We start from the raw sequence: 19301 nt of genomic DNA on the forward strand, positions 1-19301 counted from the left end.
TTGCAATTCAAGTATGAGTTCAGCGAAAGGGAACGTTTGCTTTAAACATTATTGCCAGGGGAATAGAGAGACAAAAAAAAAGATTTTGTAGACAAGCCAAACATAGACAAATCCCTTTTCAAATTGTTTAGAATATTTGAGGAATACCTCTTACCACTTGCTCTTCCTTCTGGCTGTTTTACACTGTTTCCTCCAGGTTTAGTTGATGCACATAGAGAAAACTAAGGATAGAGTTTACTAGATACTAGAATCTGCCCATTTGCAGTTGCAGTTCATATTGAAAAGAGGATTGATGCACCCAAATGCCAGTTGACTTACAATGTTTGATAGCAACAGTGAAACTGTGAGTTTATGACGTTTCATAAGAGAAATGGTCTCAGCATTTGGTGTGAGGTGTGGTCTTCACTGAGGGGAGGTGTGTCCAGTTGAGTGAGCTGGACACTGCAGGGCCTAACCATTAAGCAAGCACTAACTCAGCAATATCAGTGCCACACAAGGAGTCAGCTGGCCATATTCCTGTCCGTTTAATTATGTCCTATTTCAACAGAACCTTCTCACAGCTTTGACTGTTAGTTTTGACCATTTCGTGCAATGAACTGTTGTATGCAATATGGCAGTCCAGAACTGACTGTGTTTGGGACAAATTAATTGAATCAGATATGTGCGTGCATGCTATACTGTAGATCGCAACTCAGCTGAAGTATGGACTCATAAAATAACCAGTGGGAAATACCAAGTTTTCGCTAGTTATTATTTATTTGATTAGTTTCCAAGAGGTGGCAAACTAATATGGCACACGGATATTCAGTTCCAGTTTCTTAGACATTGGCTTTTTTTCTGGCTATATGGCTGTGGATCTTTTATTTAGATTGTGAGGCTGCTGTTCATACATCTGCAAATTTTAGCCAAGTGAGCAACGCTAGCCAAACTGTGCTAGATCAAACCTCCAAACAAGGTGTTTTGGCATGTGGAGACATTTTACTACCAGGGTCAGGTTAGAATCGCGTCTGCAGGACTAAGCTGCACATCTCCATGTGATTCCCCTGTAATCCCTTGGATAAGAATGTATACTTACTGTGGAGCCCCAAAGAGCTTAGTCAGAGCAGAAGGTTTCCAACCTGCTAGATGTTGTGCAGACCTACAGTCACTCTTTTGGTCTCTGAGCATCACCCCATCCTTCCCCTTAATTTTCCTTCAGGTTTTATTAAATTGTAACTTCCTTTGACTCCAAATGGAGTTTGCAGACTTCAGGGCAGCTGGATGAGATGGGACGGGATGGGATAGTGAGCTAAATACACAGAACAAACACAAGCACAGACTTGATAGGGACCCTCTTTTTGCCATCTCTTCCCATTTATTTCCAGATGTCTTCATGTGGAGGCACTGTCCATTTTTCCCCTTCCAAGAGCGATTTCTGATGATATGGCCAACCATATTGCCGTGTTTTTTTCATGCTACCACAGGGATGGAACTCTGACTTTTGAATCTTAGTACAGTGGTGCTACTGTTTCGGCTGAGAGCTTTCTCTTGAAACATGCACTAAAAGGTCAAAAGTTAAAATAAATTTAAAATATGTTCGAGGGAAAATTCTCCACACGTACTTGATTGTCAGGGTTTGAGGATTTTTTTTTCCGTTTTCTGAGTGCTGAGGCATATTAGAGATTTTTATGGTTTTGAGTGCGATCCAGCATTGATACTGTAGCTCTGGAGGAATGCCAGCAAAAAGGCTTACAGAATATCAAGTTTTATACCATCTTATGTAATGTTTATGCGGGTGAGATATGACATATTGAAATTCAATTTATTGAAATTATTGAAATTATATTCATACTGCCCTGCTGCCAATGGGGCTGAAATGGCTATGTAGCTATGTTTTGTGGCATTCCTGCTTGCACAGACATAGACACTCAGGGAAGATAGGTTTGCATTAATGTTTTTGTCTTCTGCACCGATTTTCACTGGTGAACTGGTATCGTTACACTAAATGCCCCCATTGTGCAGCCATAAGCATGTAAATAAATAAGGGAAAGGGTCTGAGTTCTTAAAAATAATTAAAAGTTATTCAGATTTGCATTGCTGGATGGGAACTTTCCTTTAGATGGGGTTTAGTTTCTTTTCGGAAAAGGCAATATCTATTTCTCTCATTAATCCTTTCATTGCAAAACACATGTTACAACAATGCACAGAAACCGCTCTACATGCGTTATGTCTTTTTGATTTTATCAGTCTAATTCAATCAGTGTGGATACATTTACATCTGTATAAAGCTACCCTGTACAATACAGATTGTTCCTGACTAAGAGACGGAAAGACAGACGTGTTTACTCTGAGGTCACTCTGTTGCCACGTGAGAGGTCGGTGGTACCAATACCGCCATGTTGGGGTAAAGATGTGTGAGGGGAGCCACTCTCCTAGCCAAAGTAGTACTTGCAGTAACAAAAAATAAAAAATCTGTGTCAAGACCAAACTATAAGTGGATATAAATGTAGCTTTTTTTAAGTGTATTTGCTACTTGAAGCTATTTAATCTCAAATTAAAAATTGTTTACATATTTGAGAAATCTTTACTGTAGCGTCTGCCATTTCTGACAAAAAATGTCCCACTTTTTTGGCTGGACATTTACTCACCTTATGTCATGCATCTTAACAGCCTCCTGAACAACAGCTAAAAGTTTGACATGCATTGCTGGTGGGGACATTGAGCCGTCTCCATTACAGTAACCTACCGTGGAGCATCCAGTTCGTAGTTAAGGTCAGAGGACTGCAGAGAAAGTCTGCTTTCGGACTAATTCTTGCTTGACCATAAAGCAGGTGGTAGGAAATGCTTCTTTTTGTCCACTGTGGACAGAACAAGAACAAATGGGTCTAAATGGCAAAAAAAAGAAATTTAGACTAGACAACAGAGAAGCCTTTCTTGCTGGCAAGGGTAGTTAAGCACTAAATGGGTGTAGTGTGTGCATCATTAAGGATTTTTAAGGCAGTTCAGACGGTTTTTGAGAATGGTTTGAGAAGACTAAATCCTGCACTGGGCAAGGAGAGGAAAATGGATAATCTGTTCTCCTCCAGCCCAATTTCCTCTGATTTTTTTATAACAATTTTGATGCCACTGAAGGATTATTATAACTAGCTGTGCTGTCCCTGTGTATTTTACTGATACATTCCTATATGTGGTTCATTTTGCTCTTGCAGCACATGCAGCAAGGAAATTATGATAACAGAATTTGTTATAGTATAAAGAAAAAATATGCCCCTACTTAAGAGAGCATTCAAATTCTGAAGGGCAGTTCTGGCATCTTCTTTTACTTTTGTTTTTCTGTGCACAGGATTCTCAGGTGTTTGTGACGCATCTGTTTTTAACATCATTGTGTAACATGTTTGGAAAGTGCTGGAAGAATATTCCAGCTTTTTTTTTTTTTCTTTAAAATTTCAAAACTTCTTTACAGGATTCAACTTTTCAGTTAACAGGATTATACAGTAAAAAAAATTATTTAGACAATATTGCAGTTGAAATAGACTGGAGAATTCTTACACATGCTTTATTTGTGCTTCAGAAATTTGGCAATTTTAGAAGCCTACCCTATCTGTCATTCCTAAGCTCATCACAGTATCTAAAATCAATTTAGCAAACAGACACTTAGCCAATGCTTTGAAGCATCCATACATAAATACTGCCATGTCATTCTGTTGGTTGGGATTATGTTACTTGCCGAATGATTGCTACTCATTTTTTGCCAGTATAATCAATAAAAGTGACACAGAGAAATCTGATCTTCCTTCTCTGCAGGCCAGCTTTGGGTGGTCTCCTTACATCATCTTTTCGGCAGCACCAGGAGTCCTTGGCAGCAGAAAGAGAAAGACGACGTCAGGAGAGAGAAGAAAGGTTGCAAAGGATAGAACGTGAAGAAAGAAACAAATTCAAGTAGGAACCAAGTTTCATTTCAGTCTGTTGCTTTAATGTGTGATGGATTTGTAAATCACTGAGCCATTCAATGGCAAAAGAATTTAATTGATGAGTAGTTTATGTGTCTTTTTAGATACCTTTCTTGATCTAAGTATCTTAAGAACTGATATATCAAACATATCATGATAAAGACAGCTATGTATTTGCCAATTATACTGTCTGGTTATCTGCAGAAGCCAGGTTTTGTTAGCTAATATGCTCCTCAAAGTATAATCTTGGTGAGGCATAGGGTTTGAAGATCAAACAGTGGGAGGAAGGTATCAAGAAGGGAGGAGGGGACAGCACTGAGACATCTTTGCTTTTATGTTCCACAAAGTGAAAGTGTTTTGCTGTCTGAGGATGTATGGTAGTGTTTTTAAACTACTTTTTCCTGGTTTTCTGAATATGTGTCTCTTTCTCCTGGCAACTGACAGAAAGTAATTATCAAAATTACTGCTCAAACTGTGACCCGACAAAGGCCCCAACTGAACAAAGCACTCTCCATTTTCACATCTGAGAACATGTTGTGTGCTGTGGAATCCCAGGGTGTGCTGCCTGAGGATCATAAGAGACAAACCCTCTCCTCCTGTTAAATCCATGCCTGGAAATCCGAGCATAGGCATTAGCAAAGACTGCAGAGGGCTTAGGATAGATAAGGAGCCCATACCTGAAGTGGTTTGCCTACTGTCTGAAGAGTGAACACTAAGAAAGCAATTTGTTTCCTCATAAACAACAGTGAAAAGTAAATATATTTTTAGTAGAAGACATAATGTAGTAATCTAAAGAATGGTAGGATAAATGTTTCATAGCCTTTGAGTTGGTATTTATGGAAAAGATGGCACTGGGTTTCATGTGAGCTTGTTTATTAGTATGCAGGATTGTTTTCACTGTAATCATCTCTTTAGTAAGAAGTGGAAATGGTCTGTGTCATAGTGAATTTGGAAAGAGCAGTAACTTCCTAGTGGTTGGTTGGTTGGTTGAAGGAGATATTCTCCTGGCTCCAGAAGATAGCTAGTTTAGAAGAAAATGAGAGGCAGAGGGAAGGTGGAAGAGCACCATAATAGGATCTTTGGCAGCCAACAGCTGCCCCAGTTCTCCTGAAACAGAAACAATCAGGTCTCCGTCTTCAAGACTCTTCCAAAAACTCTCCCTCTAAGTGGTATCATCAGGCTGCAACAGGCTACCGTGGACAGCCAACATGATCTTTCAGAAAGGAAACTCCCAGACCGAAAAAGCCACCAGGACATTTGGCAGCTTGACCTGTTTGAATAACAGATCTGCACATTTCACTAGAGGTTGGCTACAGTAGTTGTTCTGTCACTGAAAGAGCTTCCTTAAAGTCAGAAAACCAAATTTTTTTAAATATACATCTTCATCCCATTACTCCAGAGTCAGAAACTGGTTAACTAAACGTCATCATTGTGTTGCATATTTAAGATAACAATTTTTCAGTGCCCAGTGTTTTCGTCTTCTAGATTTGAGTTCCCTGGTCACCCAAAAGTTATAACTTGTGATTGAGTCGAAGGTCTCCAAAGCCACCAAATTTTGCAGACAGACAGCATCCCACAGTTGATTAAACAGTCTGGCAGGAGGAGGACAAAGCCACAGCAAACACTCATGGACAGTTTCATAAGAGTTCTTGGTATTACATTATCGTATCATCAGTCTGGCTAGAAACCCAGTCTCTGAAGATGTATTTTTGATTAAAAATAGCACTTGCAATTCACAGCCTTTAAACTCGTGAGCAGTAATGGATTTACCATCATGACTCATTTGCTATCTCATTCTTTCCAACTCTGCCTCAAGAACATTGCACTAGGTTCTGGCACCATTATTGACAAATTGAGGATAATTTAAAGGAGAGCATCAACAGTTGTGAAAGAGCTTGGTTTGAGGAGAGGTGTTAAAAAGCTTCATAAGCTATTGCTAGCAAAAGGAATGATTTACATAACTAACATTTTTCTCAGTGGAAGGACTATTGTACCCGTTGCATGTATAGAACAATATGTTCTAAAATACAAAGGATATTCTTCAGCTGTAGGGAAGGGTGAAAGTTATCAGAGAGGAAAAAGTAATGTTAAAATCTGCCTGCTGAAAAATTCCTAGGCTATTTTTTTTTTCCCTTGGAGTTATTCCCATAGCTATTGTAATACCAAAGAATACTCTGAAAAGATTATAAAAGTATAACCAGTCCAGGGATTCAAAGGATGTGGAGATAGCCTGAAATAGTAATGTGTGTTCCCTGTTAATGGACTTTTGAAGAGAACTTGCAAGCAGATGTTTGGTAGCTATTGGTATAGTAGATGATAAGTAATTCATTTGATGACACAATATAAAGAGAAAACATAGTGTTTTATTCATAAATGGAGTAGTTCTGAAAATCTTTCTGGTACTCAGAGGTTACGCTGTGGAAGATAAGGTGAAAGTCTCATCAGTTTTGTCTACCAGATTCAACGAAATATTAAAAATATATTGTAAGGAGCTATCTTGCTGTGATATTGAGGCAGGCTGGATGTTCACTGGGTTCTGCTGTGCTCTGAGTTAAATTGGCATCAACATTTGTGGATGAGACAGGCCTGCCTGAAATCACAGTGCTCAGGCGTCCAGCAAAGTTGACTTGGCAAAAACTAAATATAGGAGTTACTTGAGGAGCTGTGGGAGGGACAGCTGAGATAGAGGGAGGTTTGTATCTAAAACTCAGGGTGAAAAGTAAAGAACTGAAAGGTTGTTACCTGTCCGATGATCCTGTGTGTGCCTTGTAAGAACGAAGAATTGTCCTACTCAGTAATGTCAGTCTGCTGTCCCGTTTCCAGCTGTGGCAGCTAAAACACACCAAGGAAAGGCATATTAGAAAGAGGGCCGATACGGTGGGCTCCCTGCCTTGGTCTAGCCTGCCAGGTGCCGCGGTCAGCGTTTCAGGGCATTCTAGATGGAGCAAATGAGGAATGGTTTAATAGCCCCTGCTGTGCCTGCTTGTTATGGACAAGTCTGGTTCATTGTATCTAATTTCAGATACCAGGTTTCAAAATGTGCTTCAAGTTCTTCACTTTCAGGGGTTTTTTTTATAATTACTTGTAATGACCTTCTGAACTACCTATTTGGTGTATACATAGCTGTGATGTATGCATGGATAAGCGTACACACATACTTTTCAGCCGTTTTTACAAAAACAAATCAGAAATTTTTGTCTACAACAGCCTTCATTGTCTCTGATCAACTTGTTTGTCCTGCTCTTGGTTTCTCCTACTGTACTTATACTTCTGTTACTTACCTTATTCTTCTGGTTTCCTCTGCGATTTACTGCAATTCTTTTTTTAGCCGTGATTATTTAGACAAACGAGAAGAACTAAGACAAGCAAGAGAAGAGAGGTTTGTATATCCATCCTTCCCTTTGGTTGTTTGCACTTCCTATATTCTTTACTGTGGAGCTGTCCTGTATTTACATTTTTAACTCTGCATGCACAGAACACTTTTATTCCAAAGGACTCCTATAAGAAAGCAGTTGTTTCATAAAGAGGAGAATGAAGTCCAGCTGTAAGCGCAGCAGTAAATGAAGAGCCGTGGGACTGGAATGCATAAGAATGATTGATGATCTATCTTTTATCTATTTGTGTGGGAAATAAGCTTACTCCAATTACCTCAGAAATTTGCCCAAGTTTAGTATAGTTACAAATTGAATAAGCCTGTCTTTCTCACCCAGTGGGTCCCAAGTTTTCTGGAGGGTCAGAAGAGGCAACTGAGGATAAAGGAAATTGGGGTCACAAGCATTGCAAAATTGCGGTCACAGGCTGATGGAAATGGTTCTGGCCCACTCCTGGCACATTTTTATCTTTCAGGGCCAAGTTTTCTTTGCCAATCTCTCTAAGCATCAGCGAGTAATTTACAAAACTGCGCAGTGTTTATCATTGGGACATTGTTTTAGTTTTATTTAAATAGTGTATTTAAAGGGACTTTTTCCTTTTTTTAAATTCAATTAAATAGTTTAGCTAGGCTGGGAGCTATGTGCTTACGAAAGCACATTTTTCAAGGAATACTCGATTAAAGACCTTTGCCTTTCAGTAGCTTCATCTCTGCCTCCACTAGTAATTACGCCCTGGAGGGAGCTCTTGTTTTTACCTGGAAAATATGCACATTACTGAACAAATAGTAGATGAAAAATTATCCAGATTGCTTCAGTTCTGCTTTTATGGTCTTCTAGAGGTTACTCTCTGGAGATACTTTTGGATTGGCAAGAATTGGACTTACATTATCAAAGTGTGAGAGCAGCCATCTCAGAAATCATTGTGTTGCTGTGTTTTGTTTGGGGTTTGTTGTTGTGGTGGTTTTTTGTTTCACCAACTCATCATACAGGAGGCAGTTCTTTTCTGCAGACTGAAGTCTGATCTATTGTGGCTGAAGTAGCTATTATTAAAAAATTATTTTGACATCTCTAAGAGTAATAAAAAGTGGATGGGCTTTCCTTTGTCCTTCCAGCCAAAACAATTACAAATAGTTTAAAAGCGTTTTCTGAAATGAAACGTGTCTCAGCACATAAGCATCATGCACTGATCTTAGCTGAGTAAAACCTTTTGCAGCAAGTATGTTCATCAGCAAGATTTGAAACAAATTAGAAGTGAGCTCTCCAGCGCTTTTAATGTTTACAGGAGAATGCCAAGTAAACTGGAGTATTTTTGGGGAGGTGTTCACCATCAGGGCATCACTGCTGTGCAGTCTGAGACAATTTCACTAGTCATTAGGAAAGTGTCTTTATCCTTAGGGCTCTTTTGTACTGAAATGTTAAACTATCAGTTCTTCCTTATAAAGAGGAAAGACAGATTTGCTTTGACAGCACATGAATATTGGAGAAAACTTCTGCAAGTGACATCTTGCACCAGTAGTCTATTGCATTGACCTTCTGTCACTATTGGTTTTTAACAAACACCTTTGCACAAATGAAGTTTCATTTCCTATAGCGAGTTGCGCGTTGACTTGTTTTAAGAGAATGCATGGACTGTAAGAAAATGCTATAGCTAAGGTGCTAAAATCCTAGTTAAAATCTGGATTGTATGTTTCCTCTGTATCAGTTTGGAAAATGAGATAATATTGAGCACGTAGGAAAGGTTCCGTTAAAAGCACCGGTTTATCTAAATTCTGTCAACCCTTTGGAGCATTCTGTGTACTATTGTGTCACCCTGGAGCTCCAGAATACAGGCACTGACTTTTCCAGTGGCACTGGGGTGGCCTTGGTATAAGGGAGAAAGATTCCTGCAGTTTCAAGGGGTCTGAGTGTAACTCAGCACCATTTGTTTCATGTGTTCTTGCTGTTCGATGATTTGAGGCCTTTTTTACTTTGCTTGGTTTGGTGTTTTCCAGTGGTAATTTAAAAATAAACCCAAGAAAGGTGAGCTCCCAAGCCCTCTCTAGTGTGATTTACAGCTGAAATGCTCTCCACCCCGTGACTTGGTACATAAACTTTTTAAGTTGCCCTCCAGGCATTGGTCAGAGACCTAGAGAACTCACCATGCTATCTTCTACTTGAAGATGGTAAGTGGAATATCATGTTCCTGAGGTATACCAAATGGATAGCCCACAGACTTATAGCTCTTATCTATAGAGAAGAGTTGGAACAGGCATGATGATGTCTGCAGGTTTCCATGATTTGAAGGCATGTGGCAGTCTATAGAGGCAATGTTTCAATCCTGTAGTGGAGGACCTAATTGCAGCAGAGGGATGGTAGCTCATCCTTTCAGCTCCTTCAGATTTTGGTCTTCATGAGACCTTGTGTATTTAATGCTGCCATTCATTCATTCATGGTTAAGACATGGGGCAGAAACAAAAACTAACCTGAATAAATGTCATTTATCAAGTGTGAAGTGTTAATAACTGATTCTTAAGAGATTTTTATTTCTCGGTTAAATTGCTGTATCTGCTTATTAGGCTTCCCATTTGATAGCTAGTTCTGCTAATGTGCTGCCATAAGAGTTGCTGTTCTGGATCCTTTTTTTCTTTCAGTATAATGAACAGATACATTTTTGAGAAGGCACATCTTGATGATAGTCCTCTGCTTTGCTGATTGGCTGTGCAGCACACAGCTACAAAAGCAAAAATGCTAAAGCAGCAGAAAAAGAGCTGAGGACAATAAAACATTGTAGATCTTCATTATAGAAGGATCCATCCAGATCTTTGTTGCAGTCTGTTGGCAAACTGCAAAGCCCTCCTCGGCGGCAGCCAGCTGGGCTGTACCTGTTTGAGCTAAGTGATCGATCTGAATGGCTCTTTATGAGTCTGAAGGCCCATCTGCTCGACTTGTGAGGAGGCGGAAGGCGCAATACGTAAGTGACCGAAGTTAAAAGAAAGACTGGCTTCATGAACTGTAACAAGACATTATGCTAATGCCAGCAAAAGGCTTTCTCCTCTATTGAAAAGGCAAAAATCATTCTCGAGAATTGGCTTCATGTTAGAACTGTAAACAGTTCCTATTTTATAACCATACAAGTATGTGGCTTGTTATATTTTCATCCAGAGACCGTAGGGGTTCTTTTTCTTGCAGAATTTGTTCAAAGCCTGTGCATACCTCTGGAGGAATAAAAGAAAATGAGTTTGTTCTTCATTATTGCTGTTTGCAATAAAGCAAATTGCCTCTGAAAACACAAGGACTGCTTTTCAAAGACACATTTCTATGCTTTATATGGATGTTTGCAAATCTGCATGCGTGTGTGGCTACCATATGTACTAAGCAAGTTTGTTACCACGTATGGCTGACTTCTTCACCCTGCCTGCTTTTAATGCACCCTCGTTCACTAATTCGGACTGTCAGTGAGGCAGAAGGGGGGAGGAGAGGTGTTCCCTGTTATGAAGTGTTTACAACGGTGGGTTACAGGAGGATGACCACAGTGTTTCATGGACATAAGCAGTAGTCTTGATTAACCTGTTTAACAGTTCACTTATGGGTAAGACAAACAATCTAAAGCTTGATCCAGCTGTAATCATGAATTTATTCCTTAGCAAATATTGGTGGATAAAATTAGCAGACATCTGGAAGAGGCACATATTTCAAAGTTATTTTGGTCAAAATCTATAAAGCACACTATGAAGAATATGATTGGTAGCTGGTCTTAATAAACAGTTAGTGAGTTCTGCCTGCCTAAAATGCAAAACAGATGTATCTTTGTTCTTTTAAAGTGACTTTGATGAATAAACTACATGTGACGTCAGGTACAAGCTATTGGATGTCTGAGTCCGGCAGAGAAATTTTTTAGAATAAAAAAAAAGAAAACTTTCCATTGTAGACTCTGGAGAGAACAGAGTGAATTCCAGTGCATTGCTCTCTGAGCAAATAGAAGCAGGTTCAGAGACTTTAGATAGTCAATCCAAACATTTATTATTGGTATTATTTTCAGGGAGATCTGTTTTTGTCTGCTGCACTGAACCATTTTCCTCTCCTTGCAGCAAGTCTCAGACTTTGTCTATTTGCATCAGTATTAAGGGGCTCTGGCTCTGGAAGTTTTTTTTTCTCTTTTGTTTTTGGTTTTTTTTTTTCCCCTCCCATTTTAGTTTTGGGAGGGGGAGGCCTGGGAGGAGGAGGAGGAGGGTAAAGAGAAGGACGGACAGCTGCTTCCAAAAGGAGAAGGACTATGCAGACACAATACTATTTCTAAAGACTCTTTAACTCTGCTTTTGTTTTGTCATGAGCAATTTAACAGTTTTTAGGGCAGTAGTCTTTGCTTTGCTGTGCGTTTTTTGGCAGATTGAGCAGGCAAGCAGTTTAGTGCTGTACCCCTTGTGTCAGGAAGTCAGCTCATTCTCTGCAGGTGTTTCATCCATAAACAAGCATCAGCCACAGACTTCTTTTTCTTTACGGAAACCCTCTGGAATTTAACTTTCAGATACAAATACTTGGAGAGGTTGGCAGCGGAGGAGTATGAGAAAGAGCTGAAGAGTCGGAGCGTAAGCCGAGGCAGAAGTGAGCTGTCCTTGAACCTGAGATCTCCTTCAGCCCCATCCTCACCCCTACCCAAGTGCATCAGCCCAGCATCCATAGAGTCCCAGGAGGAGCTGAAGACCCCTTCCACCCCTTGTGGGACCCCTCAGCCCTCTGAAGGTAAGTGAAAAGGAGGGCAGGGGAATGAGCGGTGGTTTTATCAGTTTCTCTCAGACTAGCAGTGATTTTTGATGCATGACTGCAAGCATGTAACCTCTGAGGTACGAAAGTAAAGGATTTTATTATATTGTTTCATGCTGTCTTCCTAAATTTCCTTTTTTTTTTGCATAGGTTTGGATGTCTTCTAGTCTATTCAAGCAAAGAATACACTGCTGGTTGTTGCTATGATTTATATTATCATTGTCTGTTGCTATTAGAATGAAATAATTGGAAAATACAGCATACAGAGGGTCTTAATTTTAGCATCATGTTCCTTGTATATTAGAAGTTACTGAATACTAAACCAACAATAGTCCTGCCAACAGATTTTGCTTATGTGGATTCTCTGAAAGAAATGCAACAGATGAATGCCAAGATTATAATAACCTTCCAGCAGAGCACAGGCTGAATGGGACAAACAGAAAAGGTCTTGAATTGAAGGCAGGGAGGGTGTGTTGGTTATTTTTAACACCACCAAAAACTCTTAAAATTGTACCACAAGTAGTAAAGGACTTAAAAGAGACCACAGACAATTAGTAAAAAGGAAAGTATAATTAGTGTTTGCACGGTTGGTTTGCTGTCATATAATTTATTGGTGTACAGAGAAATATTTTTTGTGTGTGCACGTCATTCTGCCACTTGCATCATGTACCCCTCCCTCAGTCCTCAAAAAAACACCCACCATGCACATTCATATTGGCACCACATGATGTTGCATTAACATTGGGAGCTAGAGTGCATGTTGGGGGTGAATTATCGCCATCATTCATTTTTATTTTATTTGATTTCCTGCTATGTGCTATTGGTGATTAATGCATTTGTAACTTGCACTGCTTGGTTTTATTGAGTGTTATGGCTGGTAGCATGCTATAAAGCAAGGCAATTTAAGAAAGAAGTTACAAGTACTGAGTGTTGCATATGTTTATCCTCACCATACTAAGTAGGTGAAGTTTATTTAATTGAGGTTTATATATTTTCCCAATTATATTCCCAGTTTTCTTGTCTGGCACTTTAAAAGTATCAGTGGAATCATTTGAACTTAAAAACCATGGATATTTTCCTGTAACACTGATACTCAGAAACATCCAGGTGCCCATTGTTTTTGACTGCAATATTGCTTTTAGAGCAAATAAGCTGGATTTTTCCACCATTAGGATCTCAGAGCTGGGTAGGGAGTAAGTATCTCTTTTATGATGATTATTTTAACATATTTCTCCTGGAAGCATTCAAAAAAAAATGCAGCATGAAATGGAGCAATCCATTTGGAGAATACATTTGGAGCAGGTGCACAGGGCAACTTCAGACAGCCAGAATATGGCAAAGCTATCAACACGAGAGTAGGCAAGACATCTCTACTAAAACTCCTGGCAATATCAGTAGGCATCAGAGGGCAGCACCTGGAAGCCCAGCAAATGGACTACAGGGAGAGAACGTATGGATGGGGCAGGGTAAGCCTCCAGCCAAGGGCAGCTGCAGACAGATGGCCAGGACAGCCCTAGAACAGGGGCCTGAAATCTGCATACTTCAGTGGGAGCTGTGCATGAGGAAGGACTGCTGTTTGAGGCTTACCAAAAACATTGGAAAGGTCATATGAAGTAATGAGCATGTGGGCAGGGCAGGGTCTCTCATCTGGAGATGGCCAGATTATTGGATATTGGCCAACAGCTGGCAGGCTTATTTATAGATTTTGTGCTATGTCTTCTAGACTATTATCTGAATTCCTTATGTTCCATAATGAATTAAAATCTCAACTTTTACTGTCTTAGGAAATGTTATGAATCCCACTCAACAGATAGAAAAACTGAGTCATTAACTTGCTTAAGCCAGTTGTAGGAAAGCTGCAATAGAGCTGTGGATAGAACCCAGATTAGTTGCATCCCAAGCAGTTGCTTTGAACGTGGAGGTCACCATCTTCCCAAGCAAGGATGAAACTGTGGAAAGGAAACACTTCCTCAGTTCTGTGCATAGGACCCTCTAAAGGCTCTGCAAGAATGGTGTTAATAAATGCGTGATATTCATCTGCAGAATTCAGAACCTGAAGTCAAACAGAAAGTGTGTTCCTCTACTAGCAAAACAATAAGGAATTTTCAGAGTCAGATTTATTTTATGCTTTTCATGCTGAAGTATCCTTTGACCATCCAGTATCTACTGGGCTTAAGAAGGGAATGGATTTTGTCTGTGGAACTTTGTCGCATGCAGTGAAACGTCTCAGTATCGTTACCCAAAATAAAAATCTGGACTTACTGAGCTGAAGTGTTTTCTCATATAAAACAATTGGTTCCACTAAAGTAATCAAGTCTTGTAAGACTTAGTCTCGTAAAACTTGGGGTATGCCATTCGGAGGAAATGAAGGCAGTCCTATAACTGCAAAATGGAACTTAATATTGTTTTTCAGAGCAGCTACTTCCTCTTTTGTAATTTAATTGGAGAATATTTTATGAAGTGCACATGTGCAGTAACGGAAAGCAACAATAACCAAGACATCTCTGAAGTCAGTCCACAGAGGAATTGGAGATGAACCCTTCTCTGAGAGGAGCAGCTCTTTTAGCACTTCAGGAAGTAAGCAGGCTAACCCAAGTGCACATTGTGGACAGTAGGAAACCTTCTGAACATATTAGTAGCTGAGCAAGGTTCAAATACTGCCTAAAGTATGACTGGTGAAAGCATCTCAGCAGATGGAGAAGCACCAGAGCATGAGGGTGTAGTACTGCCATTGCAGCCCCAGTTGTAGAGCCAAAAAAAACATGGTACAGAAAGTCGGAGGAGGAACTGGGGTGGGGGATCATTTCTGACTTGATGACCAAAGAGCCAGTTCCGTACTGGTGATCACGCTGTTTTTACCTTCACAAGGAATGGGAAGAAAAGATTGGGGGTGGGGGTGGAGAAAGAGAGACAGTCCCTGCTGAATTCACAGCAAGAGGAATCCCATGCTGGAGGAATTGAAGGGAGGTAACAACCAAGACTTTAAGCGATGCCTGAACAATTGAACCAAGAGGGCTTGGGTAGGTATAACCACCTTCAGACTTACTGTATTCATCCTCAAGAGACACTTAGCGTATGTATCTCCTAGCTCCAAAGAGAGAGCAGAGAAAACAGATGAAGATGCAGTTGCCTGATCTATTACCCTGGCAGGGGATTAGATGTTGGCCTGAAGCGATGTTTGTTCTCTCTGGGGGCTTATGAGACTGGGGGCTTGAGGTTTTATCAGCAGATACTAAAGATACAACATCTTGTGTCTGCTTCAGAGTTCGTTTATAGTTGAGTATTGAAAGAAAAGTCATTTCCCTCCATGTCCCTGTGTAGCATTATGAATTTGTAGGCATGTTTTTCAGAAAGGAGCAGCTTGCTGTCCTCTCTAACCTCTCACTCAAAAGAGGGCTGTCACCAACATCTGATCAGATCATAACGGATCAGATTATAGTAGATAATGACCAAGTCTTGAAAATGTCAAAAGATGCAGATTACCCCATCTCTCAAAACGACAAAATCTTTACACATTTATTGAGGGACCCTGCTACTGTCTCTTTTAATGACGAAGTCACACAGCTTCTTTGGGAGATTTCACTCTTCCGAGAAGTCTTTGCATTTTTTTCCAGTAATACATTTCTAGAAATTAAGTTCTGGCAGAAAAAGAAGTGGGCATATGACTCAAAAATTAGTCCTTAAAACCACATTCAATTTTTCTCCTCCTGGTTAATCCAATTGCAAGGAAAACTTCTGCTCATTTAAAGACCTCAGCTCACTCATTTGTTTTAATGGGGGAGGGGGGGCAAAGCTGAACCTTGAGAGAAGTGTGAAAAATAGCATATGCAAGTGAAGAAAGATTACCTCTACTACTGAATCTGGCAACCCCAGCTTAGGTTTTAAGAACTGTGTATGTGTAAGAATTGGTTTTTTTAAAAAAAAAAATAAATCTGTTGCTTATAATGGTATCACACTTCTTAATGTCTCAGGGACACTTTCTTTGCTGTTGGTGCTTTTTGATATGACCATGCTTACTTCCCTGCATCTTTGTGCTCTCCACCAGCAGAAGTCTGAAGACGGGACAAAGCCTGGTCTGTTATTTAACTCTGTTGCCACCTGAAAGGTTGCCACTTAGAGTAGTGGTTTTTTCTGGTGTGAAAATGGATCCAGTAGATTCGGGACTGAAAGTTCCAGCTCATTTCAAATAGGCCACCACCAGGCATTCACTGAGAATTCTGGGTTTTAACCTCTGTAGAAGTCTCACCAATATCAGCACAATGGATTACGCGATGGAACTGCAAGTGATGGCTTTTCTGGCTTTGTTCTCCTGCTAGTGTTTGCTGACAGATTTGATTTTTGAGCTGCTTTTTAGGGGAAGTGTTACTGGACTTAGCTCACTATTTACAAGTTATTTGAGTTATAAGTGGATTGTTTGATATTATCCCTACAGAGAAGAGAGACTGTCAAAATGAGTGTCAACATATCTTTGTTTTGTTCCAGAAGTGCTTAGATTTTGATACTCATTGAACTCAAAAGCGCAGCCTGTGTCAGTATATTGCTCTTTACTCTTTGTTATATATTAGATTCTTCTAAGATACTGCATCTTTCTGGTATGTGTGGAATATTCCTTGTTTGAAGAGTATCCAGAATTCTTTTGAACATTCTCATTTTCTCAAGCATTTCTTATGTCTCTCCTGACTTTATCCTATTGAATTTTCAGTGTAGCTTCATGATGACAAAGGTGTCATAAGCATTAGCAATCTTGGCCACGTTTTAGTCCACTTCTTTCTCCACCTGAGCTGTTGGAGTTGACTTTTTTGGTTATTGCATCACAGCTCTTGTTTTTAGAGAGAAACATCTGAAATACATATGAAACTATAATTATTCAAGGATGAATTGATGACATTTTTATATATGGATCATTGCAGTGTGGCAAGCTCAGAGTCTTTCATGCTACGGTACCATGTTAGTTCCAGGAACTCCTAAAGAATTCCTGAGCTTCCATCTCAGTTATATTCAAATCTTTGCTTGACTGTAAAATGCTTTTGTGCTATGCCTACATGCTGACAGCTGTGGTCACAAACACAGCACTGGGATTCAAAGTGTCTGCCGACTTCTTGCCAGTTCTCTATAATTTTGATTCTCTTGTAGTCCGTGTCTAGGATACAGTCATAGGTAAGGTACATTTAGAGAGACAAGGCGTACGTAAAACTGCTCGCATATCTATTATTAGACTTTTAGATACTCTCTATGTAGAAGAGGGAGAAAGATAAGCTTCTGATTGGAAGTGACTTAAAACATCTTAGAGGGATTTTAGTGAGCATGGACTATATATTGAACATGTTATGTGTACATTTATTTTATATAAATGTATTATATATGCACATTTGGTTATTTAACTAACTACACATTTAAAAACAATTATGAAAGTGTAGAAGCTTAGGTCCAATGAAATCAGTGGCAAAAAAAATATTTGCAGTTTTGTATGCTTAAATTACATGAAATGAAGTGGAATAGTGTGGTACTGAAACTGTGTTACTGAAAACTAGTTTAAAAACATATGTGTTATTGTAAAGATAGGCACAGGCATTGTTAGAAATCATTATTCTTTGTGTGGGTGTCTCAGAAAATAGGATAGGCATGCCACATGAAACAATCTTAGGAAAACATTGTGACCTTCGTTATTTTGGCTTATACTTTCTCAGGATAAATCTGTTTACCTGCTCCCTTAGAGGACTGAAATGTTTGGATCACATTCCAGTGTGATCCTTTTTTTCCTTCAAGGGTTCATGTAGTTCTTGAAGAAAATCTCATCGTATATCATGTGATACAAAGACCATGACAAGTCCAGAAAGCTCTTTTGCAATATTGTAATGAAAAATAGTTAACAGAGGGAACAAACAAGTATGACTTGGTCATTGTAGTTCAGCCACCCAACACAAGATTTAGTACGGAGGGGATCTGGGAAGTATGCAGAACTAACATGCATGACCATTTTCATCACTCTTGCATGGCCCTTTCAGTTTTTAGAAAATTGAGAGCTGCTTGATGTGAACATGTGTGGATGCTCTTCAGTTTCTTTGCAGCATGCAGAGAATATTTGCATGTGAAAATCTGCTGTTATAGCTAAAAACCCTAAAGGTGAATGAATTCATTTCACTATCAGTGATAAAGCAAGGAAGAAGAAACCAAGTGTACTATCAACAGTGTTTGCTGTGTGCCAACCGATAAAAAAGCTCATCGTATGCCATATGCCCGCCAACTGGAAACTAAATTTGTGCCATATGCCAAGCAGTTGGAAACGTCGACCAGTTTTGATGTGGCTATTCTGAAGTAAACGTACATGAAAAAACATATGTTTTTTGTCAGCCAAATGTGTGACAGTGCCATTTCCAGACTGTACCATTCAACTGTGTTAATAAAACTAATACTTGTATTTTTTTGTTGAAGTGTTCCTCATCAGGTGAAAAAAGAATTCTTCCAGAATCCAAAGAAAATTCAACCAAAAGCCACAATCTTCCTCCTTTTTGCCTTTTAAAAGATCCCTTCCTTCCTGGCTCTGTTTAGGCACTGAGTTGTCAATGTCATGCTCAAGTGGGATGCCCATTTTCTGCTGGTTCGTTCAAATCCTTATGTGAGTCTAACACTCCAGCTGTGGAAGTATGTATAAAAACAGTGGGCTGGCTCCAGACAGCAAGTGAGGGGCTTTGCCAGGCCACTCTCACGTGCAGTGCTGTCATTGCACAACATTCATCAGTCTGTTGCTCCTAATGTTCAGCATGCCATGGACTTGATTTTTATTTTCTTTCCATAAGGCACTTGTACAACTTTCACGTCACTCTCATTTAGAGGGGTGAGCCTGAGACGACTCCATTGTTAAGTGAATCTCTTTCTCCCGTTGTTCTCTCCACCAGTGAGTGCCAGTGAACCCGAACCAGAGACAGAGACAGAACCAGAACCAGAGCAGGAGGCTGAGGCTGAGGCCAAGCAGGGATCGGAGACACCCAAGGAAATAGAGGCTACAGAGGTGGGACCAGAGAGTGAGGTGGAGCGAGGACCAGAGAGAGAGCCAGAAGAAAGTGCAATACTCAGTGAAAAAGAAAGGCAGAATGAGGAAGTGAATGAAAAAGACAACTGCTCTGCATCCAGCATATCCTCAGCAAGCAGCACTTTAGAGAGGGAAGAGAGAGAGGACAAGTTAACCAGTGACAATGAAACTGGTAAAGTGAAGCTTTTTCAATAATGAGGGGTTTCTGGTGGAAAAAAAAAAATGTTTAAT

General features: G+C 39.8%; 1 protein-coding gene across 1 annotated transcript in view; it reads left to right on the forward strand.

The window, feature by feature from the left end:
• The window catches only part of FHOD3 (formin homology 2 domain containing 3), a 197084-nt gene that overhangs the window by 112635 nt on the left and 65148 nt on the right, over nucleotides 1-19301 (forward strand). Inside the window, exons 10-12 of the mRNA XM_009707416.1 lie at nucleotides 3784-3918; nucleotides 11805-12019; nucleotides 18937-19242. Of these exons, the coding sequence (XP_009705718.1) occupies nucleotides 3784-3918; nucleotides 11805-12019; nucleotides 18937-19242 (656 nt within the window). The remainder of the gene's footprint in view (nucleotides 1-3783; nucleotides 3919-11804; nucleotides 12020-18936; nucleotides 19243-19301) is intronic.

This window comes from Cariama cristata, unplaced genomic scaffold (assembly GCF_000690535.1).
Source record: "Cariama cristata isolate BGI_N322 unplaced genomic scaffold, ASM69053v1 scaffold4019, whole genome shotgun sequence".
Lineage (NCBI taxonomy): Eukaryota > Metazoa > Chordata > Aves > Cariamiformes > Cariamidae > Cariama > Cariama cristata.